The sequence below is a fragment of the Hypomesus nipponensis genome, chromosome 20 (assembly GCF_054491055.1).
Source record: "Hypomesus nipponensis isolate SF chromosome 20, ASM5449105v1, whole genome shotgun sequence".
Lineage (NCBI taxonomy): Eukaryota > Metazoa > Chordata > Actinopteri > Osmeriformes > Osmeridae > Hypomesus > Hypomesus nipponensis.
In genome coordinates this window covers 9,932,270-9,956,913 of record NC_140380.1, presented here as the reverse complement: position 1 = coordinate 9,956,913, position 24,644 = coordinate 9,932,270, and the positions used below count along the sequence as shown (strand labels likewise).

The following is a 24,644-nucleotide window of genomic DNA, read 5'->3' as shown; positions in this document are numbered from 1 at the left end:
CCTCTCTCTGCCTCTCTCTCTCTCTCTCTCTCTCACACACACACACACACACACACACACACACACACACACACACACACACACACACACACACACACACACGCACACACGCACGCACACAGCTCAGATGCCATGTCCTTGGGGCAATCTGAAGTTTTTCAACTTTAAGCGCAACTGCCCCACATCTTCAGGCTTACCAGTAGAACAGGAACTGGACCGAGCGAGTGAGCTTTTTTTCCATGCAGGGTTCATCGTGCATGGAGAAGATGTTTTCATCGCTACAATTTATGTGGTCCTGTAAAAACGGGATGATTCTGTTCCTCGCACCATTCATCCTCCTTCCATTGCCGTTACTCATCAGAACCACGGTAGGCAATGCGTTTCCCATTTTATGTATAATTTGATTGAAAATATTGTCTTTACTGTTGGAAATTGCCAGTGAAAAATTGTGACACGTTTTTTAATTTTAGGTCTAGGCCAACTCAATAAATCACGAAAGTCAACGTTCTGCGAAATTTCGCTTCAATCTGTGAATTTATTATAAGAAGTCCCACTTCCCACTCTTTTTGTTTCGGACTCCTCTCAATCTGTCAATAAAAAATATTATACATAAATATGAATATTTCCAACCGTTGATTTACATCTCTGTCAGTCTCTCAATGGACGAGAAGGTTGAGACCTTGCGTGACACGAGGTCGACACATTCCTCCAGCTCGCGCCTGGGGTTAAGACAACAAGGGGGCTTCACAGGGTATTGTGCGCCACCAACTAAATGGTGTCATAACAACCATCCTCTCTCCTCTCACACGTCTCCCCCAAAACTCTCATTCCCCATCCGCGATAAGAGTCCACGTTTTATTTCGTGTTCCAAGAACCGTCCAAGCTTCTCAGAATAAAAAGTTAACCTCACGCTGCGTGGCTGTCACCTGGGAAACAGGCTGTTCTGGATTTCCCCCAGCAAAGTCTTATTCAGTTACCTAAGAATGAGACGAGCATGACTTTTACGTCCAATACAAATAAAAGAGTTTAAACCCCGCTATGCGATCAGTGTTTTGAGAGAAACTGTCTCAGGAAAGCTCATTTGACAGCCTGCCGTGCAGAAAAACAGGAGTTCTGACTTGAGATACAACGAAAACTTGTAACTTCAACTTCAAATAGGAAAGTGAAGTGGAAAATGAATAACTAGAGAGGGTACAATTGTAGGGTGTGCTTGCTTGTGTCGGTTGCAGAGGGGTCCGTTGACATTTTTACAACTGATATTTCTTAAATTTTATATCAAAAATGCATAGCCTACCTATTATTTATAAAGATTACATAGATTAAAAAGCATATTTCTTTCTGCTCATTTACAACTCAAAATACCAAGAGTGAAGAGTGGAATTAAATAGTTGACTTCTCATTTCTTCTGCAAGAGGGAATGCTGATCAGCAGCCTCATAGTTTAATCAAAACGAAAAAAATTGGCAGACCGGTGTAAAAATTGACCTAATGTCTATGACTTAAACTCATTTAATGTTTTTCCCTTCTCGTGATATTTTCAGGCATTTAGCCTACTCATATTGCATTCGTTCATTAATAAAGAACCCCCTTTGAAGCTTACAGGTCTCTTCCACTGGTGACACTTGCGCTACTAACTTTTACAGTTACTGGCGCAAGACATGATTTGGTCGCACAAATTATTTATAGTAAGACACTCTGGATAATAATGAACAATAATTAACCTGCAATTTAAGATCTGTATGTGTTTATTGTTTGCCCCTTTCTGCCACAGTACATTCTGTGTTTGTGTAAACCTACATGGCAGATAAACCGAATTCTGATTGAGTTTTTAACTTTAATGGAACCCATCTTAAAGACACATTGATTAAGGAAAAGGGCTTCACATGAGAACTTCCCCTTTCCATGGAACTGTGACATGGCTTGGGGGGTAATGTATCAAAGACAAATACTAAACCCTCTTTTGGTTTATTGCTTCATCACTGGAACTGGTTTACAGTAATTTCTGTGTGTCTGTGTGTGTGGGCGTGTCTGTGTCTGTGTGTGTGTGTGTTTGTGTGTGTGTGTGTGTGTGTGTGGGGTGCAGGAGGCAGGCTGTGCCTATGTGATCGCCCTCATGGCGGTGTACTGGTGCACGGAGGTGCTGCCGCTGGCTGTGACTGCTCTGCTGCCCACCGTGCTGTTCCCCCTGCTGGGCATCATGGAGTCCAGAGAGGTACCTCCATCCCTCCATCCCCCTCTCTCTCTCTCTCTCTCTCTCTCTCTCTCTCTCTCTCTCTCTCTCTCTCTCTCTCTCTCTCTCTCTCTCTCCCTCTCTCTCTCTCTCTCTCTCTCTCTCTCTCTCTCCCTCTTTCACTCTTTCCCTTTCTCTTACACTTCAATCTCTTTCTCCCCCTTCTTTCTCTCTCTCTCTTGTTCTCTCTATCTTCCCCTCGATTTCTCTCTCTCTCCTTCTTTCTCTCTCTCCCTTTCTCTCTCCCTTCTATCTCTTGCGTCCCCGTGTGTGTGTGTGTTCACGTCGGTGTGTTTGACTGTCCCTGTGTGCCAGGTGTGCATGCAGTACCTGAAAGACACTAACATGCTGTTTGTGGGCGGTCTGATGGTGGCCGTAGCCGTGGAGACGTGGAACCTTCACAAGAGAATTGCCCTCAGGGTTCTTCTGGTCGTCGGGGTGCGTCCCGCCCTGTGAGTATGCACACCCGCCCTGTAATCCACAACAGGTCACGGTGTAGAACGCCAGATTAGGATTATCTTTTGTCGCCATCTCTCATCCTCTGCTCCCTGGTTAACTCACCACTCCCTCGCTCGCCCTCCCTCACTCGACCAACCTCATCCCTCTCCCCTGTCCCAGGCTGATGCTGGGTTTCATGGGAGTCACAGCCTTCCTGTCCATGTGGATCAGCAACACAGCCACCACCGCCATGATGGTCCCCATTGTCCAGGCCGTGCTGGAGCAGCTCCGGAGCCCCCCCGCGGGCCAGCAGGATGGTACGGCCCAGAGGGACAATCACCTCACGGAGCCTTCCATCAACGGGTACTCTGAGGGGAAACCCATCAGCCTACAAGACATGGAACAGGTGGATGGAGAGGGCCAGGTGGACAAGCTGGACCCCCAGGATACACCTCCGTCTGAAGGCCCAGTAGAGAAGCCCAACAATGGGCAGGGTGAGACTGGGAAACCCCCCTTCCTCCATCCCACCCATCCACACAACAACTCCCAAATCATTTAGATTAGAGAAGAAAGGCCCATCCACACACTGAAGCCTAAAGCTCGTTGACATTCCGCTAGAATCCAGCGTTCTCCTTGCGTTTGCATTCCCGGCGGATGGACGCTTTCAGATGGTAACCGAGTAACCATCCCATAATGAAAGACAGTCGGTTCAGCTAACAGCTGGTGTCTGACTCCTTCTCATCCAGTGGTCGTCTCTATGGTGGAGGGGAGGACGGCAGGAGGCGAGGAGGAGGAGGAGAGGATGAAGATGTGTAAGGCTCTGACCCTGTGTGTGTGCTACTCTGCCAGCATCGGGGGCACGGCCACCCTCACGGGCACTGGGCCCAACCTGGTGCTCGTGGGACAGATGAGTCAGTACGTATAGCACACACACACACACACACACACACACACACACACTACACCTTCATGAACAAACCTCCTCAGCTCAGCCTCCACCCTCAGGCTCTTCCCTCAGAACGGGGACGTGATCAACTTTGCATCCTGGTTCGTTTTCGCCTTCCCTACCATGGTGCTCATGCTGGTCCTGGCCTGGCTGTGGCTCCAAGGCCTCTTCCTTGGTTTCAAGTGAGTGTGGCCAAACTGAAACCCTACACGTGTCTGAGGACCGTTGGAAAGGAGGGGGCTGGTATAGGGAGCCATTGAGGATGCAGTGAAGCACAGCCTTTACAGGAAACGTCATGCGTTGAATTATGGATTTTGTTCCCGTCTTGATTCAAAGGTCATTGCCCGAGCTAGGAACTTGATAGTTGAGCTAGCTTGTCATGGATGACCAAAGAGCATTCGAAAGCATTTATTGCTTTGTCTCCGTGTCTCTATCTGACTCTTCGCTCTCTTGTTCTCTGTCTCTCTCTTTTTCTCTTCTGTTCTGTCTATGTGTCTGAGTCTCTCAATCTTCCCCTCTATTTCTCTCTCTCTCCCTCTCTGTGTCAATATCTCACTCTTTGCTCTCTTGTTCTCTCTGTTTCCCTCTCTCTCTCTCGTTTTCTCCATCTTCCCCTTTATTTCTCTCTCTCATTCTCCCTTTCTCTCTTCCCCTCAAGTTCTCTCTCTCTCATTCTCTCTCTCTTGTTTTCTCTATCTTCCCCTTTAATATTTTCTCTCTCTCTCTCTCTCTCTCTCTCTCTCTCTCCAGCCTGAGGCGTACGTGGGGCTGCGGGGCGGTGCGGACAGAGAAGGAGAGGGCGGCGTACTCGGTGATCCTAGAGGAGTACCGCAGCCTGGGGCCCATGAGCTACGGAGAGCTCAGCGTCCTGACCCTCTTCCTCCTGCTGGTGGCGCTGTGGTTCACCAGAGACCCTCGCTTCGTGGACGGATGGGCTACCCACCTGTTCAACGCCAAGGCTGAGTATGTATGCTCAACGCGCACACACACACACCGATTCACACTAAACACACACGCCAAGACACATCACGCCATATGCGCGCGTGTGCACATGCACAGATGCGCTGCATGCTAAGCACGCACGGGAACATACACACATGCATCGATACACGCACCCGTAAACACCATGTCACTAGAGACACCTGCGTGTTGAGTCACAAGGACAGTTACCTTAGATGTCCTTAGATGTCCTTAGATGTCCTTAGATGAAATGAACGTCACGAACCTGAAGGGACACAAAACACATTGAAAGACAAACAAGCGCTGACCAAACCGGTCAGGTGCAAAGGTTCATCCAAAATAATTGTCTCTCTGAACCTGACACGTTTAGGCAAACTCTTTCTCTCACATGCACATGTTGCAACTGAATTTGTGTGACAAACCGATCGATGTTTCGTGTTGGTACACACACTGTGTTCTTTCTCATCAGCTGGTTCCATCGCTGTCGACAACTCATGTGTGTGTGTGTGTGTGTGTGTGTGTGTGTGTGTGGGGGGGGGGGTTGATTCACAGTAGGATGTGAAAAAGTTGAGCTGTCTGTCAATGTCTGGTTCCTCCCTCCCTCCAGGTATGTAACTGACGCTACGGTGGCCATGCTCGTAGCCATGTTGCTGTTCGTCTTGCCCTCTGAAGCCCCTCGTTTCCTCTGCTTCTGGAGGTCACAGAGTCTTGACAGCACAGGTTATTCAGACACACACACTCACACAGACTCTCTCTCACACACACACACACCTACACACTGCCTCTCACACACAGTCATGTGACAGGTGCGCCGTCCTTGCAGGGCCCCGGTACCAGAGCCCCGCCCCCACCCTGCTCACCTGGCAGGTGACCCAGAAGAAGATGCCCTGGAACATCGTTCTGCTTCTCGGGGGGGGGTTCGCCTTGGCCAAGGGCAGCGAGGTGTGTGTGTGGAAAATCAGTCAGGGCAATATCCCTGTACTTACTGTAAATCGCTCTGGATAAGAGCGTCTGCTGTGTGGCGAAATGTAAATGTAATGTGTTTTTAGGATCCATAATATTGTGTACTGACCTTCTGTGCAAATGCGTGTGTATATATATGTGTATGTATGTACCTGTGTGTGTGTGTGTGTGTCCAGGTGTCTGGGTTGTCCCGGTGGCTGGGTGACCAGCTGAGCCCTCTACACTCCATCCCACCCTGGGCCATCTCCATCATCCTCTGCCTCCTCATCGCAGTGTTCACCGAATGTGCCAGCAACGTTGCCACGGCGACACTCTTCCTTCCCATCCTGGCGTCGATGGTAAACACACACACACACACACGCACGCACACACACACGCACACACACACGCACACACACACAGTTCCATGATGCAGGTCAGTGTCCTGTTCCCCTTTCCCAGAACAGCAGGGATCAAAGAAGTGTGTGTGTTAGAGCAGTGGTCCAGTCCTACCTGCACTCAGGTTTCCTTTTGATAGTGCTGGAATGTGGGCGTGAATAGACTCGGTCAATTCAGGACCAGGAACCAGACTAACCACCACTGTCCTCAGAGAAAGCACAGGCGGAGAAAGGCCAAAGTGGAGGACGGGAACGAAAGATTGAGAGATAAACCCAGTGAACGCCCAGAGAAAGAACAGAGAGAGAGAAAGCTAGAGAGAGAACAGAGAGGGGATGGAGAGAGCAGAGAGAGTGAGAGAGAGAGACAGAGAGAGAGAGAGAGAGAGAGAGAGAGAGAGAGAGAGAGAGAACAGAGAGAGAGAGAGAGAACAGAGAGAGAAAGAACAGAGAGAGAGAGAGAGAGAGAGAGAGAACAGAGAGAGAGAGAACAGAGAGAGAGAGAACAGAGAGAGAAAGATAGAAAGAACAGAGAGAGAGAATAGAACGAGAACAGAGAAAGAGAGAGAGAGAGATAGAGAGAGACTGAGAACCGCGGAGGGGGTGTTTACATTAATATGTCGAGTCTATACTGTACGTATCTTGTCCATTCTGAAATCTGTCAACCATTTACTCTCTCTCTCTTTCCCTCCCTCTCCCTCTCTCTCTCTCTCTCTCTCTCTCTCTCTCACACACACAATGCAACGTGTTCATGTGTTTGAATACCTATGCCCTAGTTAGGCCACCCTTGTAGCGCACAAATACAAACAACAAAAAAACCATGTCTAAAAGACGTTGGCTGTGTTGTGCTTCAGTCCCAGTCCATCAGGGTGAACCCTCTCTACGTCATGGTGCCCTGCACCCTCAGCGCCTCCTTTGCCTTCATGCTGCCCGTGGCCACGCCCCCTAACGCCATCGTCTTCTCCTACGGCTACCTGAAGGTGTCGGACATGGTGAGAATCAGAATTTTGGTTACCTGTGTCGGCCTACCTGTGTTGGTTGACACTGGGCAACCGAACAACACTGTATAAACTTCAAGTGTGGTTCGTTCATGCCTGTAGTCATCATCCCTCCCTATGTCCTTCCACCTTCCCTCCTCACCCCTCCCTCCCTCCCTCCATCCCTCCCTCCCTCCCTCCCTCCATCCTGCCAGGCCAGGACAGGCCTGATGATGAACATCATTGGGATCCTCTGCATCACGCTGGCCATCAACAGCTGGGGCAGAATCATCTTCGACCTGGACACCTTCCCTGCCTGGGCCAACACCACCGCTGCTGCCGTCAGCCTCGGGGGATGAGGAGGGAGGGTGAGGGGAGGGGAGGGAGCGCAGAGGCAGCTTCCACCTCCTCCTCCCAGCCTCTCCCAGACCAGTAGGACCAGTACTAAGACATGACTGACCCTCTTCACCTGACAGCTAAAGGCCACATGGACTGAGTTTTTTTTTTATACACTGAGAATTCATGCAGACACACACACACACACACAAACACACACAGACACACAAACATTTATAACCATGAACATGCAAATGTGAGCTGCTGTACTCAGAATGAAAATGGGGAAACCGAAAGGATATGGATGTTCATGTCGAAATCAAATCATCAAAGTCATGTTTTAATTTATACACATTTTTGATAATGTGTCAAAGTGGAAATGGAAATGATGATTTCCACATTTTAATAGAAACATAAAATTGAATAAAATCCCTTATATATATATATATATATATATATATATATATATATATATATATATATATATATATATATATATATATATATATATATAAAAGGGATTTTATAAATATAGCATATATATACATACATACATATTTGTATAGTTGTCTATGTAAATTGCTGATTTTTTAAAATCTATTTTATTAGAGTTCTATTAGAAAAAGTTGTCTTTTGTATGAAAAATGTCTGGATGTACTTCATACAAAGCTTGAAACTGTTTTAAAAACTGTTACAAAAACAATAAAATATTGCCTTCAAGGTTGAACCGCAGTCAGTATGCCGTTATTCTACATTTTGTTAAAACAGCAAGTAACAGATACACACGTCATATGGCAGCACAGTGGCGGAACATAGGACCGCAGAATGAGATGTCGCGGGTTCAAATCGCCCGATATGCTTATTTCGGGAGAAAGAAAAGCGTCTGCTAAATGAATACATTATCATTACAACATCAACACCATCTTCTTGAAATACTTCTAAATTCACAAAAGGCCATCGTCCAGTCTAAAGTGCTTATAGGTGTTTACCTACCACACCCACACCGCTTCTCGGACCACTTCCATTCCCTCCGTGTTGCAGGTTAAAGTTCACAGAAGCTTCAGGCGAGTAGAACAACTGTCAACTATTCACCTGACTCATCCCTGAGCAAAACAAGAGGGGAAAAGCCCTGGGCATTTCATTCAGTCAACCTGTTGGTCAGGAAAACAAATGGTTTATCTATTTATTTGAATTCACGTGGTGCAACCCTTTACTCTCAATCTGTTGCCTTTGAGTGACCCATGAGATTTCCAGGGCTGCAACCGTTCAACCATTTCTCACGCTGAGAAATAAGGGATAACGTGTCCCGATATTTAATGGACGATGCGCACAGGCATACTGAGATTATAGATGTCTCGTGTTATACAGAGTTAAAAAAACATCACCAGTCAGCTAACCCCATGGCAGAGAAAAAAAGACGTTCCGGGGAAGTTCAGATCAAATATCTCACGTAAACACGATTAGCAGAAAGGTAAACTACAGAGAGTTCGTGATGTAAAAGTAAAATGTGTTAAATGCTGCCCTCTTGTGTTTGACTAAGGGTCTTGCATGGAATTTAAATTGTCGGAAACTGAAGTAAAAAAAAAAAAAAGTGCTAGCGGTTTACGGCAGATGTACTGTGTGTTATTTATCAGAACGCAAAGATTAACACAGACATAACAACATTTAGTTGACCAACTACCGAAAATATATTTATTGTTTCTATTTAATCAGCGAATGTACGTTTGCTCGGGAGCATCCAAAGACAATGGCAGGAGTGATGGAAACAGGTTTGACACTATTACATTTAGCTAGCTAAAAACATTACCGTAGGAGCTAGCTGGTTAGCTCACAGCTAACGTGTTTAGTTACGTGTTTAAATTTTCAGATGAGCAGGCGAGAAACCGCTTTCAGTCAGAGCTGGAGTTCGTACAGTGTTTGGCCAACCCGAATTACTTGAATTGTGAGTCCATTTGTATTGAATACATTATTTCTAAAAACGTAAACACAAGAATATACATAATTGCTGTCACTATTGCAACTGTGTGTACACGTTTTTTTTTTTTACTTTGTAACCCTCCAGTCCTAGCCCAGAGAGGGTACCTTCGAGAGAAGCCGTTTGTAAATTATCTGAAGTACTTACTCTACTGGAAAGAGCCCGAGTATGCAAAGTTCCTCAAGTAAGTGTCTGCAGATCAAGAGGTTGCCAGTTCAAATACCCTCTCCCCCTACACACACACACACACACGTGACTGTCAACCTTCTCTTGTTGTACGCTAAATCAGTGATTCTCAAACGTTTTTTCGCACCCATATTTATCTTATTAATACATATTTATTTTCATGATTTATTCTCATATTTTACCATTTTACATTGTCATTTAGCAGACGCTCTTATCCAGAGCGGCTTACAGTAAGTCCAGGGACATTCCCCCCCGAGGCAAGTAGGGTGAAGTGCCTTGCCCAAGGACACAACCTCATTTGGCACGGCCGGGGATCAAACCGACAACCTTCTGATTAATAGCCCGATTCCCTAACCGCTCAGCCATCTGACTCCTGACTTCTCTCACGCAACCACTGATGTAAACACCATCTCTGTTTCTTTTGAACCACAGATATCCTCACTGCTTGCACATGCTGGAGCTCCTGCAGTACGAACACTTCCGGAAGGAGCTGGTAAACGCCCAGTGTGCCAAGTTCATCGACGAGCAGCAGCTGCTCCACTGGCAGCACTACTCCCGCAAACGCACCCGCCTCCAGCAGGCCCTGGCAGAGCAGCAACAGCAGCCGCCTCACGGCAACGCCACGGCCAAGTGAGGGGGGGAGGTGAGGGAGGGTGTGTGTGTATGTGTATGAGAGAGAGACAGAGAGAGACAGAGAGACAGAGAGAGAGAGAGAGAGAGAGAGAGAGAGGGGTGAGGGAATGTGTGTGTGAGAAAGAGAGAGAGGGGGGGGTGAGGGAGGGAGGGAGTGTGTGAGGAGGTGTGTGTGTGTGTGAGAGAGAGAGAGAGAGAGAGAGAGAGAGAGAGAGAGAGAGAGAGAGAGCGAGGGGGGGGGGAGAGAGTTAAGATGGAGAGAGAATGTTTACTGTTTTTTCATGTAGAGGAATGTGATGTATCGGTACCATGTTTGTGTTTATGGCATTGTGTTATAAAATATCTTTTTTTTCTGTAAAAACTGACTTTGTGTTTGATATTATTTCGTACCTTAGTAAGAAGAGGGCCAATCATAATGTTTGTAATTATTTTAGGGCTATGGCTGATATAACAAACCAATATTAATCTTTCTTGCACACATCTAAGATTCTGCTATGCCATCTTACTTGTTGGAGGACCAGTTAGAATCATGCAGGCAGCATGTGGTGCACAACTTATCTGGAAATGATTTGTTATCATAATTACACAACTTTATGGCTTCAGTTGGTTCGGGTCAAAGGAGAGTAAAGCTTTCTAGGAAACTGCTCACTTAGACACACACACACACAAAGTTCAATTGCGCTACTGTAGTCTGGCAGTGCAGATTACTTTAAATTAATAATATACCACATAGATAGGAAGGAGAGCATTTTTGCATTTCCAATATATTTTTTATGTTTGGATTCAACCAATATTGATAAATTATTAGAGAGGTACAGAGCGGTGTGGTGAAGTATAAATGTGACGGAAACGATGTACAGTTATAGAACATTGCATAAAAACTGGTTGCATTGACCACAAACATGGTAGATCTTCTTGTTCATGGCAGAATCTGTTAACTGCCACACCATAAATATATTGTCCCATGAGATGAAAAGCAATGTTGCTTAAAAGTTAACACCAGCACATCTTACTCTTGTTTTGAGGTATAAATTGGAAAGAAAATACCTAAGTAGAACATTCTGTACCCTTGGTTACAGTAGAACATTTTGTACCCTTGGTTACAGTAGAACATTCTGTATCCTTGGTTACATTTGCAGAAAACAAAATCTGCTGTACGGCCTGCTATAATGAAGTCATAAGTATTCCAACCATAGACATAATAAGTGATGTCTATGATTCCAACATCACACTAGCCTGCTCCATGGTACTGAACAGAGGGCCTTGTTTGAAAGATTCCTTTCCCTTCCTTTCTGGACAACCCAGCCCCCATTGAAAGGATCAGATGCAACGTGTAGGCTGTATGGATAAAGGGTCGAGCCCATCGGGGTCATTAAGAGTGACCTCTTCATCAACCTCAACCACTTCCCCCTGCGTACATAAACCACATCTCACAAGATGGCGAGAGCCTCATTCAGTACACCTTACGACACCATTCATTTCTTTCTGTATGATGTATCAGTAGTTTTCCGTTGCCTTAGATGAACACTTCTTGCTTGGACTTTGGCCTTTTTCCCTTTTGGGAACTCATCATTAACCATGGAACAGAACACGTTAAAGGCTGTAAAGTTTCGTCAGTTATCCAAAAGCAAAACGTGACGTCACAAATTGAGGCGCAAAAGAGGATCAGACCATCAGAGTGCCTTTTCACTTTCAAACAAACAGGGAAAACTCTTGTTAATTTGCCAAATGACTCTTATTCTGAAAATTGTAAAAAAATAAATTTAAAAAAAACGTAATGTCCCCTTTATTACCCCGCTTTAGAAAGTTGTCAGCAATGTCCACATTATAAGGAAGAAAACATTGACTATTAATTAGTTTCCTTGACTGAAAATGTAAACATTTTAGGGCTAGGCCTATGTGTGATGGTAATACAAACGAACTATTTAGCATGAATTATACTTAATTTCAGCACACTATCAAGAACACATTCAGAATGAACTCGTGCGACCTAGAGGCGGGGCTTAAAATCGTGAACTCCCTTAAATAAGTAGTTGTATCACTTCACCCTCAGATTCGAACACCGGTAAAAGTTGAATTTTAAGTTCGTCTCATTCCATCACTCTTTTTTGTTGCATCTCTTTAACGGAGAACCTACATCACAGGTAAATACATGTCTATTTGTGCAGCCCATCGGAAGAATCTTAATCCGTTAACCGATTCCAGAAAGTCTTAAGAAGATTAAATAACAAAAGAAAATGACTAGAAATGAATGGAGCATTGTGGCCAACTAAAATACATATGAACTAGTATCATGTAACAGTATTCAGTAGTCTACATTCTAAGACCTATTTCCAAGAAACAAAATTGTTGTTCCTGTTAAAAACGATATAAGAGTTAAACTATTGTTGTCTACTTTACCAACTACTTCACTTCAGCCTTATCGTCAGATGTTGGAATGTGCATTGGTAACAATAACATGATTAAGTGGTATGTCCATCGAATACATTTATGATGGGATGTAATACATTGATTCACTACATCAAATGTATCAATTTGGTAAGAACTTCAAAAGAAGTTCCGATAACGATTCAGTCTTCACGTCACAATTTATTTGGGACTGCAGGGGGCGCACGCGTCAAGTGTGTTCTAAATTGACGAAAGCAAACGGGGATATCCACCGCAATCAACTTCCATTAATGATTAAGTGACAAGCGGGGAAATGGGAAAGGCACACGTTTGCTTTTCCAGAGATAACTCATAGCTAGATGTGCTTCTCATTATTAAAGTAAGGATGTATTCATCAAACAGACCAAAGCCACACAGAACCTGCAGTCTAATACTCTAACCGCTAAGCTATACCCACCCCACAAGTACATGGCTGGAACACCTCGAAAGATCAAAGTCTAGCTGAAGAATTTTAAAGGAGGAAGTAGTATGCGTTTAAGTCAATAATTTCTCACCCCCACGCTGGTCTGTCGTGGTGGCGTCCTGTAGAATGTTGCGTCTGCGCGTGGCGGTGGTGGGGGCGGGGGCGGCCGGCCTCTGTGCTGCCCGGCACATCCTCTCCAGACCAGACATCTACGCCCCTCCTGTGGTCTACGAGCTCTCCAAGAACGTGGGCGGGACCTGGTTCTATGAGGAGCGCGTCGGTAACTACGACAACGGGATACCCATACACAGCAGCATGTACAGAAACCTCAGGTACAGGAACCTCTCCTGTCTGTGTCTGTCTGTCTGTCTGTCTGTCTGTCTGTGTCTCTCTCTCTGTGTCTGTCTGTCTCTCTCTCTCTCTGTGTCTGTGTGTCTGTCTCTCTCTCTCCGTCTCTCTCTCTGTCTCAGACTTTGTTAAGTCTCTTGCCCCCCTCTGTGGAGTAATGTTTTTCCCCTTCAGGACCAACCTTCCCAAAGAGGTGATGATGTTCCCCGACTTCCCCTTTGACCCCCAGCTCCCTTCCTTCCTGCCCCACAAGGAAGTTCATCGGTACCTGCAGAGCTACTGTGAGACCCACAGCGTCACGCCCCACATCAAAGTAGGTACAGGCCACCTGGGGTGTCTACAGACCAGGGACTTTAGCACTTAGCCCTCCCTCCCTCCACTCCAGTTCGCCACAGTGGTGGATGACGTCAGCCCCGTCGCCACGGAGACAGGGGAGTCGTCGACCGGTACGAGGTGGACGGTGACGTCACGCGACGAGTCGGGAGCGGAGACGGCGGAGGCGTTCGACTCTGTCTTCATCTGTAACGGGTGAGATGAGATCACATCTCAGGCTGTGTCCTGCCATGCCACGCTGTACGAATGACCTTCGAGGTACCCTGAGCTCTGACCTCTGACCCCTTTCTGTTCCCTGAAGGCACTACTCTGACCCCCACTTCCCCTCCATTCCAGGGATGGAGCATTTTAAAGGTACGGACCGCTCTTTCCCCCTCGCCATCCTTTCTCTGCCTGTCTTACACTCCTGGCTGTGGTCCAGTCTTTTGGCCCTGCCTGTCCGGCCGGCCGGCCGTCCGTCATTAAGAGCTATGCTCCCTCGCTCTCCCTCTCTCTTGTCCCTAGGCACAGTCATGCACAGTCACTCGTACCGTTACCCTGAGCCATTCTCTGGAAAGTCAGTCGTGGTTCTCGGCGCTGGAAACTCTGGAGTAGACATCTGTCAAGAGCTGACAAGAGCCAACGCCAAGGTGGGAATTCACACACGTGTGCGCTTGCACACACACACACACATGGACTGACCCGTTACTAGTTCTCTTTGCACTCTTAAGTTTTTACAAAGCTTCTTTTTTTACACGCCTATGGGATGGGAACCAGAATAACAGGAATCGAATGAGGTCTAGTTAAAGTAATAACGTCTTCAGTTAGGAGACGCTTTTATTCAAAGCAACTAATGGGTGGGTATTCAAACCTGTGATCTGTAGTCAAATCCTCTAACCATTGAGCTATACCCATCCCCAATTCAAATGTTACTTTAACTTGATTTAGCAGGCCGTTTTCATCCAAAGCAACAAACAAATAGTCCAAAACCGCACAGATGAAGATCAAGGATCCGAAGTGCAGAGTTTTAACGGTATTTCGGTGGTGAGAGTCCTGGAATGCGGTCTACCTCCTCCCTGTTCCTCCCTCCAGGTGATTCTGAGCCACGGGAAGCCCACCCTACCCACCCTCTCCTCCGTGGGGGTGGAGCAGGCCCCTCCTCTGATACGAGTCCTGGAGGATGGATCCTTCCAGTTCCAGGACGGCTCCACGACCAAGGCCCAGGCTCTGATGCTCTGCACGGGCTACAACTTCACCTACCCCTTCCTCAATCCCACAAAGCTGGGCTTGAAGATCCAGGAACAGCTGGTGACCCCTCTGTACAAGTTCATGATGCCCCCGGCCTTCCCCTCGCTCTTCATCCTGGGCATCTGCAAAATCATTTGCCCCTTTCCCCACTTCCACTGTCAGGTCAGTGGAAGGTACTGAGCCCTGGAAGGGTTTGGCAGAAGTGAAGCATCCGAGAGAAAAAAAACTCATCGAAGCAAGAGTTAATTATCAAAACAAAATGTTGATTATTCATTCAAAATAACAATTATTAGTGGTACCACGTGCACTTCTCCCTCCACCTCTCCCTCCATCTCTCCCTCACCTCTCTCCCTGCATCTCTCCCCCCAGGTCCAATATGCCCTGGGGGTGCTGGAAGGCTCGGTGCCCCTGCCGTCCCGCGCCGACATGGAGGCGGACGCCCAGAAAGAGATCGACAGGAAGGCAGAGATGGGGGTGCAGCTCAGGCACATGCTGAGGATGGAGAAGGACCAGTGGGGCTACTACCAGGCTCTGGCCCACACTGGGAAGTTCTCCCCTCCTCCTCCGGTCACGCAGAGCCTCTTCAATGAGGTGGTGAGGCAAAGGCAGATACACCCGCACAACTACAGGAGACTCAACTACCGGCTCGTCAGCGCCACCCAGTGGGAACAGATGGAAACGCAGACTAGTTTGTGAGAATGAGGAGGTGGTGGAGGAGGTGATTTAAGGTGTTGCAGGTGATTTAGGAAGGAGGAGGTGGAAGAAGAGGGGGAGGATTTTAATAATGTGATGCCATTGTTCATGAGGGCAAAAGTTATTTTGTTGAAAATAAATCTAGATTTTTTTTAGATTTTTCTATTATCAGAAACTCAAAACCCTCTTTGGGAGGATTCATGTAAGAATCTTAAAGGAAGTCCTTACTACAGTTTTGTTACCAAGCATAAAAATAGCTTTCATCGTACGGAAGGACTGGATTTTAAAAGTGAGGCATCCTTGTTGTATTGAAAGAAAGACATATGGCAGTACATGGTATTTTTGAGACTGTAGTAAGTTTATCTTCAAATTAGACAGTAAAAGGTTGTATTCACAAGACAGACATTTTTTTATCTATGGGCCTAATTGACGGTAAATATAAAAAACATTCTCGTCAAGAGATGAATGGCTAGTATGTTTCGAATTGTTTTTTTTCCTGTGTAACAAAACTTCTCATGTGCTGCTTTGTCTGAATTTTTAAAACCCTTATGTCACCTTAGAATAAGCTCATTCTACATTTTAAACAGATATTCTGAACATCAAAACAATGTTTTGTAACGAACACATTCAATAATAAAACTAACTGTGATCAGAAATATGACATGGATATTTGTAAAACCATAACGCGTACAATACTTCTTTCTAAACCTATTGGATACAGTAGCAGTACATGTGGGGCCCTATTGTTGCAATCAAACGGATGCCTGTCAATTAAACACGAGAAAACTGCCCACATCAATCCGTTATTTTTTTTTACTAACGTTGTTTCTCCCCAAGTGCTGCACTGCCAAACTGTCACTGCATTTCTTTGTCCGTCTAAAGGATTCTCCCATCTGGTCATGGAAGTCCCAATGCATCAACCGTCATCTCCAAAAATTGTGAAATAGGACACCTAGGAGTCGTCTACATTCTTAACCCTTTCCTGTGTTCATTCTGTACATGTTTCCTGTTGGAAATACCACACTATTATTTATTTATAATAAAAAGTCTAATGTAATCACAGTCAGACAGAAACTGAAGCTGGAAAGTTGTAGAGGTGGCGTACCATGGACTCGACGCTCTTGATTCAGCGGTCACAGACGTTTTTTTTCTTCATTTCATTACGCCGAAACCGAGGTTAAAAAGCTGTGGGAACGCGCTTAGGAAGAGGGGGATGGATTAAAGGGAAGGGGTAGCCTTCTGGAAACGGCAGGGTGTTTCCTCAACTTTATAGGAAGAGTTTAATCAAATGTTAATAGACTTTAGTAGGCTTCAACGCGGGTGGACCGCGAATCAACAGCACCCAGAACACAGAAAGCGAAAACGCAATGTCGGGAGCTGTGCATGGTTTGGAATAGGTAAGTAGCCTTGAAGTCATCCGCCCCCCTTACATCTAACTTGTAAACAACATATAATCGATGGTTGTGTGATACGGATATTAAACATTGGAGATACCTTGTAGTTCGACCTTCTCTCTACTTCCAGAGCAAGGCGGCTGCTTGACAAGAAATTCGAGCTCAGTTGTCTCGCTGCAAGTCTTGAAATAACATCCAAGTTTCTAATCTCAGTCTCAAACTGTGGCGTAGCCTCAGGAATTCCAGCAGAAAAAAATAAATACAACCTGCTTATTATTGTATAAGCCTAGTGTATCACAGCTTCACATTCTCAAACACCCTATAAAGAAAACCTGCATTGACATTAAACACCTATGTAGCATTTCCCATTGCTGAATAACTTTTTTTTTTTTTTACCAAATAGCATATCTTCTTCAACTACATTATCAACATTGTTCCCCAGAGTGAAAGATGGAGGGGGATACTGAGAAGGGGACTGACGCGGGACAGTCCGGTGAGGAAGAGGAAGGAGGGACGCAGCGTCGCAAGACTTCAGAGTGTTCCGAACAGGACCAGGACCTACCCATAATGCACTGGGAGGACCTGAGCCGGAGGATCGCTGAGCTGGAGAAACAAGAGGAGGAGAGGAGGGAAAGGGCAAAGGTCAGGGTTCAACTGTGAAGGGGGGGGATGTGTGTGTGTGTGTGTGGGGGGGGTATTTACGGTTGGGTCTCAGTTGTCTGAAGTGTTTTCTTTTGCTTGTTTGCACTCCTCCCACACTGTAAGAGGAAGTGTTCTGGTGCTGGGGGGGGGGGGGGAGAGGAGGAGGCAGCGTCCAGGACAGGACCCTCTTCAGACAGACTCGTGACATCCAGAGCAGAACCTCACACTCCAACGAGTCACACAAACGACAAACGACAACGGTCGAACCATCCAGCGAAGCTTGGGGCTGTAGTGGACAGCGTTTTGTCAGGTCGTGGGTCTGCAGAGCTGGTCTGTGGACAGCGTTTTGTCAGGTCGTGGGTCTGCAGAGCTGGTCTGTGCGCAGATTGTGGCTCGGCACTGGGGTAGGTCCCGAGGAGGCTCTTGATGCAATCCAGAAGCCTGGGGAAGTTCATTCAGGGCAGCTACCTTCCGTCCTCATAGGAAGCAGGAATGAGTCTTTGGCAGTCAGGCAGCCCTCACGGATTACCAAATCTGGTTAACGTCCCTGAACACTTCGCGCTTGCTAAAAGGGATGCCTTCCCCACCTAAACCCCCCCTCCCCAGGCCCAAACAATCCTGACATATTCTCTATTTGTGGATTTCCGTTTTACTCATCTTTCAGACAACGTCATAATCTCTCGCGGTGGGCCTCTGTCAGCAAGACTCGAGGTATTTACAACATGTCTGGTACCAGACGACAACATGAGCGAAACACCTCCCTGGAATGTTCCGTGAGACTTGATGGTGTCTCCAGAACAGGACTGCGAAGTCCACTCTCCCCTCACCGCCACGTGTTCCCTAGCCGTCCTTCTTTCCATCCTTCCACCCCTCCTTCAGGAGTTATGTTTTCTCTCTTCTTAGAGCGCGAGCGGATCGGAGCTGCTGACGGGATCGGAGGGGAGTGGCGACGAGAGGCGGGGGGGCGCGAGGAGGCAGAGCGGGGAGGACGAGGTCGAGCCCAGAAGCTGTCGGGTCACTGTGATCACTTCTCGGTAGGCGGACACGGGTACATTTCTTCTTTTGCCGGTCGCTTCTATCATTACTGTGGCGCGATTTATTGTCTTCATACCTGATTCTTTGCGTAGGTTTACCCATCATAAAAACCTACAGCTGTGCTATATCAACAATAGTGAAAGCGATGAAGAGGAGGCAGGAACTGGGAAAGAGGTGAGTGTTCTTCGCCCCTGGATAGTTTGACTAAAATAAACCCATTCAAGAAATCCCCAAAACCAATCACTCACTATGCTGTAACACAATATATCCTGCCCAAATTCCACAGTCCCTGTATGGCCTTGTTAGTTAAACATTTAACACATACCCATGTTGCCCCATCCCTTTGTCGTGTTTCCTGTTTACTTCCTGTTTACTTCCGGTTTACTTCCTATTTGCTACATGTTTACTTCATGTTCATTTCCTGTTTTCCAGGGCTCAACAGGAGCAAGTAGCAACGGCTACCACCCTTCTGGCCTGAAGCAGGAAGTGAAGGTTGCACTGAGGGCGCTACGGGACAAGCTGTGGGCAGAACAGAAAGAAAAGGAGGTAGGTGATAGTATGAAAGAGAAGTAAAGTGTTAACAGAAATGTTAGACAAGGACAATTGAAAAATAACGAGTAAGGAGAGAAAGAGACAGACAGAGAGATAACAGACTGTTGGATAGACTTGAGTGGGAGGCGTCAAATAAGAAGCTAGAGACAGTTGCCGTCAGACGATGGCAGTATTTCTGCATCGCGCCTCAATCTACAAGTTCATGCGTTGTCGGGTCTACCTGCATAGCAACATTGTACCTGTGCGTCTGTCAGCGTCTCGCCAGCTGTACCGCTGCGACCAGGAGGACGCATCTGGATCTCCGCGACCTCCGGCTCTGCTCTCTCCAGCACCTGCACTCCCTCAGGCTGTCCCTCAACCAGGAAGCACAGGGTGAGTTCACTCTCCTGCAGACACAGCTGTCGCTTCGCCAGGCGTCACATATAGCTCGTTAACGTCACGCTAAAGTCGTGATCCCGTAACATCCGTGTCGAGTTGGATATGCTAGAACGTGTGATGGGGCTGAAACATACACACACACACACGCACAGAGATGCAAACACTCTCTCTCTCCTTTTCTCTTTACCCACTCTTTACATCTTACACATGCATGAATTATTGTCGGGGGGGGGGGGGGGGGGTCAGATGGCTGAGCAGTTAGGGAATCGGGTGACCAATCACAATCACACAATAATGACGTAGCGTCCCTGGGTAAGGCAACCTACTTGCCTCGGGGGGTGGAATGTCCCTGTACTTACTTCGCTGGATAAGAGCATCTGCTAAAATGACTAAACTGAAATGTCTTCCTCAGCTAATAGCTGTCTTGCTGAGTCACTTATTGGCATCTATACTGATACCTGTTACCCCCATGCCCCCCCATGCCCCTCCCAACTTCCCCCAGACCTGAGCTCTGAGCTGGTGTGCCACCTGCTGGAGAGGGACCAGCTAAGGACCAAACAGGACGCCATGCTCATGGATGTACAGGATCTGACGTAACACTCGCAAACAGGATGTGACATCAGGACAGGATGTTGACGCGTGAATGCTGACGGACACAGGACGTTAGGCAGAGCAGCAAGAGAGCGCTTTGGGATCTCCGGGGGTCGACGCGCTTGTTGCTGGGAGGTCCGTTTGAATCTGTTAGCGACTGTTGGAACAAACACTCCGAAGTGGGAACAATGATACATTGGGAAGGATTACACAGGATTACGTCACGATATCTGTATCGTAAAGAATATGGATAGTCGATCTGATCCTTTATTAGTAGCATCGTTATCAAATGTATTGTAACAGGACATACAGTATGTTTATTTGTACTCACGCACTTAACAATATGGAGTCATATTAGAGGGATGTTTTGAGCCACACGTGGAATGCTTAACATCTGTTCTGATTTGTCTGACACCTTCCAAGGAGCAAAAAGCCCTGTGAGAAGTCGATCGCTAAGTGAAAGCACTTCTATAAACATGACCACCCAGCTTTGCGTTGTATTACCTACAAACAAAAAAGGGATGCTACTTTGTCACCACGTTTTATTGTGTTTAAGTGTATAAGGGAATAATCCACTCATAGTGTGTTAATAATGTAACACACACAAGCTAAGGGGTTGCGAATTCAGGGTGAATGTACAACAAATATTTGATGTCAATTCAAGGAAGGGAAGCCTTGAATCTGCCACTGAAAGGGAATTGTCCACTGATGGTCTGGGACAGTAGTTCGTATCAGTTTTTAACCTTTGATAAATGATCTTGACACGTTTGTACCTGTTATTACCCACCTATGATACTAGCATTGGTTTATGACCATAACTGCCATTTTCGTAGGAACTACCTGCTACTTCCTATGATGTCCTGTGCCTTACTAAGCAGCCGTTCCATTTTAGCAAGGTCTCAGCCAATCACGCGTATGAGAAAGGCATAAGTCTAGATTGAAGGATTGATAGCCATAGACACCCAGAGTCCCTTTCCTATTGTCTTGAATTTAAAGGCCATTTTCATTTTTTATGTCTAAAGTATTGTTTTTTTCAGTATTGACTTTTTATTACTAATTTAGCATTTAATAAACTGTAAATGGGTACTGTATGGCATGTCGCCCGCCCTACGTGTGTGTTAGTAGGACTGTGGGAGGTGTGTGTGTGTGTGTGTGTGTGTGTGTGAGAGAGAGAGAGAGCGAGCGAGCGAGAAGGGGAGAGGGAGTCCATACAAAAGTGTACCTTCGCTGACTTGCTCTGCACTAATGAATGAAGGGTCAATAACAGAGGATCACGACAAACAGGGCAGGGAGAATGAAGGTTGAACAACAGTACTCGGAATAATTAAACATCAGCCGGGAGAGAGACCTAGAAGAGAAACAGTAAAGAGATACATATTGTGAGGCAGTGACTAAAAGAGAAGTTACTGCATGTTTCACAAACGGTAGTTCTGCTTTGTTGCGAGAGGGGATAAAATGAATGTTTAGTGTCATAGGAACATCAGGCTTTCTGAATACGACAAAGGAAAACAGCCTTTTATTACCAGAGAATCAGGTAAGTGGTTTTGTATTTCATCAAAATGTTTACAAATGTGCACAGGTTATTTCAAGTTTAGCTGAATTAAAGTAGTCAGAACAAAATCATTTATTCTGTTACAATATAATAATAGACAGCCTTGACTGTGATATGCACACAGATAGGAAAGATGAGTACTTTTCCAATATCCTTCAGTCTACGGCTGACAAAATATCACACGATACGCATGCAAAAGTATCTCAGATTCGATTAATCTGTTCCAAGATGTAGTTAACCCAAGTCAGTGCGACTGCACCAGGTTGGATTGGGTTTCCGTTCTGCAGTTCTGTCTGAATGAATGGATATCAATTATTTACAGAGTCTGTGAAGGTCAGAGAAAGGGGGCTCTGGGACCCAGGTTCAGGACACTTTTAGCTGCAACACCCTCCGCTCTAGAAATACACCCATCACCCGACTCAGAGGTAAGAAATCCTGTCTGTTGATCTGACACTGTTGTCTGTGGGGACTGAATAAGGGGTGTCTTGTCTGAAGACGCCCACAGCTGGGGGAGACGCAACTGGAGATGGAGACGCTGAACGCAAACGTTTCTAGGAGGATCTTGCGCATAAACATACCCGTTATTTTCCAACGGGTTTAGCTTTAATTTATGACATTTGGTGACTCACACGAGCATGCATGCATGCACAGACGCACACATGCATACATGTTAGTTCACAATACACGGTAGCCTATAGAATGGAAAAACTATTAGCACAGTAAATGTACTGTAGCAGAGACGCTTCACGTTGGGCAAGTTTCACAGAAAGGTTGATCTATGGTCGAAGAAGTGGATCACTAACAAAGCAGATGGAACATGAATGAATGGGAGGGTTTCCGGAAACTGTTGTTACTGATTAAATGGCAAGCAGACCGAAAATTACTCTTGATCAGCAAAAACAGCACATTCCCCAGCAGTGTTTCCCAACTGAAGAACTTGTTTTCTGTGTCCCGAACAGAACGTTCATCTCCAAGCCAGACCCTCCGCAAACTCGGATGACACACTGATTGGAAGACGGCACCTGGAGATTCTGAGAAACTATGAGAGGAACATAAGCCAACAGGAACAATCTCCCCCCGGAGTAGGGTGTGATGACAGAGGAACATGACTCGTTACGCAAGAAGGGAAAACATCCACCAAGCATGACGATAAGCCAGGCTTCCGACGCCACACCACTGGGCCCAGCAGGACCAGGCAATCCGAACTACACCTCCGCCTCCCCCTCCTCCAACACCTCCCCCTATCCCCCGCCTTCTACCGCCTCCTGCAGCATCGACGAGTCCTACAAGTACGTCTTCCTCCCCGTCTGCTACTCTCTCACCTTCCTCTTCAGCCTGACGCTCAACTCCGTGGTCCTGCTGCGCTCCTGTCGGCGCCGCGGCGACTGTCGGCGCGGCAACGGAGGCTCCCGGCGCTGGAACACCTCTCTGATCTACATGGTGAACCTGGCAACCACGGACCTAATGTACGGCCTCTCCCTGCCCTTCCTGGTAGCCAGCTACGTGATGAGGGACAACTGGGTGTTCGGGGACTTCATGTGCCGCCTGGTCCGCTTCCTGTTCTACTTCAACCTGTACTGCTCCATCTTCTTCCTCACCTGCATCTCTGTGCACCGCTACCTGGGCATCTGCCACCCCATGAGGACCATCACTCTGGAGAGCAAGAGGGCCGTGAAGGGGACCTGTGCCCTGGTCTGGATCATGGTGTTCATCCTCACCTGCCCCATCTTCAGATTTGCCCAGACGGGGTTGGTGGTGAGAGGGGGAGGCCCAGCGGAGAACGGCAGCGGGTCTAAGGAGGACGGCGGCGGAGGCGGGAGCGGGGAGGGTTTCAACGGGGCTTACGTCAACTGCTGGGACGACGCCATCGATAAGGACTTTGCCGACTACGTGCCGTACGGGATTACGCTGCATCTCCTGGGGTTCTTTGTGCCTTTCGCCATCATCGCCTGGTGCTACTCCCGGGTGGTCAGGACCATCTTCCGGACGCTGAGCTCTGCTCCTGGCTCACGGGAGGGCCGGGAGGAAGGAGGAGGAGGCGGCGGCGGAGGAGGAGGAGATGGCGGAGGAGGAGACGGCGGAGGAGGAGGAGACGTAGAGGGGGCCCGAGAGAGAACCTCCGTCTCCATCTCCAGCTCCCAACACTTCCACTACATACGCAGGCGTCGCAAGTCCATCAAAACCATCATGACCATAACCTTCCTGTTCGCCCTGTGCTTCCTGCCGTTCCACGTGACCCGGACTCTCTTCCTGCTACTGCGGCGGGGTCAGGTGGGCGGATGCAACACCATGAAGATGATCTCCATCTGCTACAAGGTGACTAGGCCGCTGGCTGCCTGCAACGCCTGGCTCAACGCTCTCCTCTACTTCCTGACTGGGGATCAGGGCGGCCCTTGCTGCTGGCCTGCGGACGGCGCCAGCCGCCGCCACCGCAGCGCCACCCTGTGGCCTCTGAGGATACTGAAGAGAGAAGGGGTCGGGGAGGAGGAGGTGGTGGAGGTGGAGGAGAAGACGAAGGAAAGGCAGGTGCACGCAGAGAGTGAATCCAAGTCTTCCAGGATTATGTTTTGAGGGTTTTTTGTTTTTTGGGGGGTGGGGATGCGAGCATGACTGCCGTTTACTCAGAAGTTATTGATGTACATGTGTGTTTTCTTGGATGTCTATGCTTTGTATGTCAGATGTTGCACTTTAATTGATTTGATTGAGATTAATTGAGTATATACAGTTGTTGTTGTTGTTATATAAAAGTGTACCACCCAATAAAGTTATAGAGTAACCGAATTGTCGATCTTGAGTGTTGAAGGTGTCTAAAAGTCCCTTTGACCAGTTAATACAGTTCAGTCATGCACACATAACATCTTGCTGAATTATAAACCTCTCACACATTCTCTCTCCCTCACACACATTAAAATAGGCCTTCGCATCAACGTAAAGCCTGGAAACATTGTGGTCATACGACAAAGTGTAATCAAATAAATGTTAATATTTCTTGGACTTCATTTTGACAGTTTTGCCAGTGGAGTCTTACTAC

General features: G+C 47.0%; 5 protein-coding genes across 10 annotated transcripts; all 5 read left to right on the top strand.

The window, feature by feature from the left end:
* The first annotated feature begins 91 nt into the window (after positions 1-91).
* LOC146246351 (Na(+)/citrate cotransporter-like) lies at positions 92-7,950 on the top strand. Of its 2 annotated transcripts, XM_084684458.1 has the most exons (12): positions 92-368; positions 2,083-2,211; positions 2,545-2,681; positions 2,848-3,161; positions 3,414-3,582; positions 3,673-3,795; positions 4,364-4,576; positions 5,181-5,293; positions 5,397-5,515; positions 5,713-5,874; positions 6,765-6,902; positions 7,103-7,950. In XM_084684458.1, exons 1-12 carry the CDS (start codon positions 240-242, stop codon positions 7,244-7,246), a joined length of 1,890 nt encoding a protein of 629 aa, XP_084540584.1. In that variant the 5' UTR covers positions 92-239; the 3' UTR covers positions 7,247-7,950. The 2 variants fall into 2 exon arrangements, with proteins under 2 accessions (XP_084540584.1, XP_084540585.1); XM_084684459.1 differs by lacking the exon at positions 3,673-3,795 and having other exon boundaries at positions 94-368.
* A 535-nt stretch (positions 7,951-8,485) lies between these two features.
* Positions 8,486-10,378, top strand: med31 (mediator complex subunit 31). 2 transcript variants are annotated; one of them, XM_084684470.1, is made up of 5 exons: positions 8,486-8,694; positions 8,937-8,992; positions 9,091-9,165; positions 9,286-9,382; positions 9,817-10,378. In XM_084684470.1, exons 2-5 carry the CDS (start codon positions 8,971-8,973, stop codon positions 10,016-10,018), a joined length of 396 nt encoding a protein of 131 aa, XP_084540596.1. In that variant the 5' UTR covers positions 8,486-8,694; positions 8,937-8,970; the 3' UTR covers positions 10,019-10,378. The 2 variants fall into 2 exon arrangements, with proteins under 2 accessions (XP_084540596.1, XP_084540595.1); XM_084684469.1 differs by lacking the exon at positions 8,486-8,694 and having other exon boundaries at positions 8,821-8,992.
* A 1,664-nt stretch (positions 10,379-12,042) lies between these two features.
* LOC146246349 (uncharacterized) lies at positions 12,043-16,268 on the top strand. Its single transcript, XM_084684462.1, has 8 exons — positions 12,043-12,161; positions 12,994-13,200; positions 13,391-13,529; positions 13,602-13,744; positions 13,851-13,903; positions 14,054-14,178; positions 14,621-14,938; positions 15,146-16,268. The coding sequence occupies exons 2-8, from the start codon at positions 12,995-12,997 to the stop codon at positions 15,470-15,472; spliced, it is 1,311 nt and encodes a 436-aa protein (XP_084540588.1). The 5' UTR covers positions 12,043-12,161; position 12,994; the 3' UTR covers positions 15,473-16,268.
* Positions 16,269-16,341: 73 nt separating this feature from the next.
* LOC146246348 (uncharacterized) lies at positions 16,342-21,152 on the top strand. Of its 4 annotated transcripts, none has more exons than XM_084684467.1 (7): positions 16,342-16,866; positions 17,306-17,505; positions 18,409-18,539; positions 18,633-18,714; positions 18,973-19,086; positions 19,347-19,464; positions 19,973-21,152. In XM_084684467.1, the coding sequence occupies exons 2-7, from the start codon at positions 17,314-17,316 to the stop codon at positions 20,065-20,067; spliced, it is 732 nt and encodes a 243-aa protein (XP_084540593.1). In that variant the 5' UTR covers positions 16,342-16,866; positions 17,306-17,313; the 3' UTR covers positions 20,068-21,152. The 4 variants fall into 4 exon arrangements, with proteins under 4 accessions (XP_084540593.1, XP_084540594.1, XP_084540592.1 ...); XM_084684468.1 differs by having other exon boundaries at positions 17,267-17,505; XM_084684466.1 differs by having other exon boundaries at positions 16,994-17,505.
* Positions 21,153-22,378: 1,226 nt separating this feature from the next.
* LOC146246347 (P2Y purinoceptor 3) lies at positions 22,379-24,385 on the top strand. The gene has a single exon (XM_084684079.1). The coding sequence runs from the start codon at positions 22,706-22,708 to the stop codon at positions 24,182-24,184; it is 1,479 nt and encodes a 492-aa protein (XP_084540205.1). The 5' UTR covers positions 22,379-22,705; the 3' UTR covers positions 24,185-24,385.
* The last annotated feature ends 259 nt before the right edge of the window (positions 24,386-24,644 follow it).

Bases quoted from the DNA above. Each gene is read 5' to 3' on its own strand.
- LOC146246351 (XM_084684458.1), top strand. From the start codon at position 240: ATGCAGGGTTCATCGTGCATGGAGAAGATGTTTTCATCGCTACAATTT. The intron at 369-2,082 runs GTAGGCAATGCG...TGTGGGGTGCAG, and splicing joins CGTTACTCATCAGAACCACG to GAGGCAGGCTGTGCCTATGT. The intron at 4,577-5,180 runs GTATGTATGCTC...CCCTCCCTCCAG, and splicing joins CTGTTCAACGCCAAGGCTGA to GTATGTAACTGACGCTACGG.
- LOC146246349 (XM_084684462.1), top strand. From the start codon at position 12,995: ATGTTGCGTCTGCGCGTGGCGGTGGTGGGGGCGGGGGCGGCCGGCCTC. The intron at 13,530-13,601 runs GTAGGTACAGGC...CCTCCACTCCAG, and splicing joins GCGTCACGCCCCACATCAAA to TTCGCCACAGTGGTGGATGA. The intron at 13,904-14,053 runs GTACGGACCGCT...TCTTGTCCCTAG, and splicing joins AGGGATGGAGCATTTTAAAG to GCACAGTCATGCACAGTCAC.
- LOC146246348 (XM_084684463.1), top strand. From the start codon at position 18,228: ATGTCTGGTACCAGACGACAACATGAGCGAAACACCTCCCTGGAATGT. The intron at 18,715-18,972 runs GTGAGTGTTCTT...CCTGTTTTCCAG, and splicing joins AGGCAGGAACTGGGAAAGAG to GGCTCAACAGGAGCAAGTAG. The intron at 19,087-19,346 runs GTAGGTGATAGT...TGCGTCTGTCAG, and splicing joins CAGAACAGAAAGAAAAGGAG to CGTCTCGCCAGCTGTACCGC.
- med31 (XM_084684470.1), top strand. From the start codon at position 8,971: ATGGCAGGAGTGATGGAAACAG. The intron at 8,993-9,090 runs GTTTGACACTAT...TTAAATTTTCAG, and splicing joins GGCAGGAGTGATGGAAACAG to ATGAGCAGGCGAGAAACCGC. The intron at 9,166-9,285 runs GTGAGTCCATTT...GTAACCCTCCAG, and splicing joins CAACCCGAATTACTTGAATT to TCCTAGCCCAGAGAGGGTAC.
- LOC146246347 (XM_084684079.1), top strand. From the start codon at position 22,706: ATGACAGAGGAACATGACTCGTTACGCAAGAAGGGAAAACATCCACCA.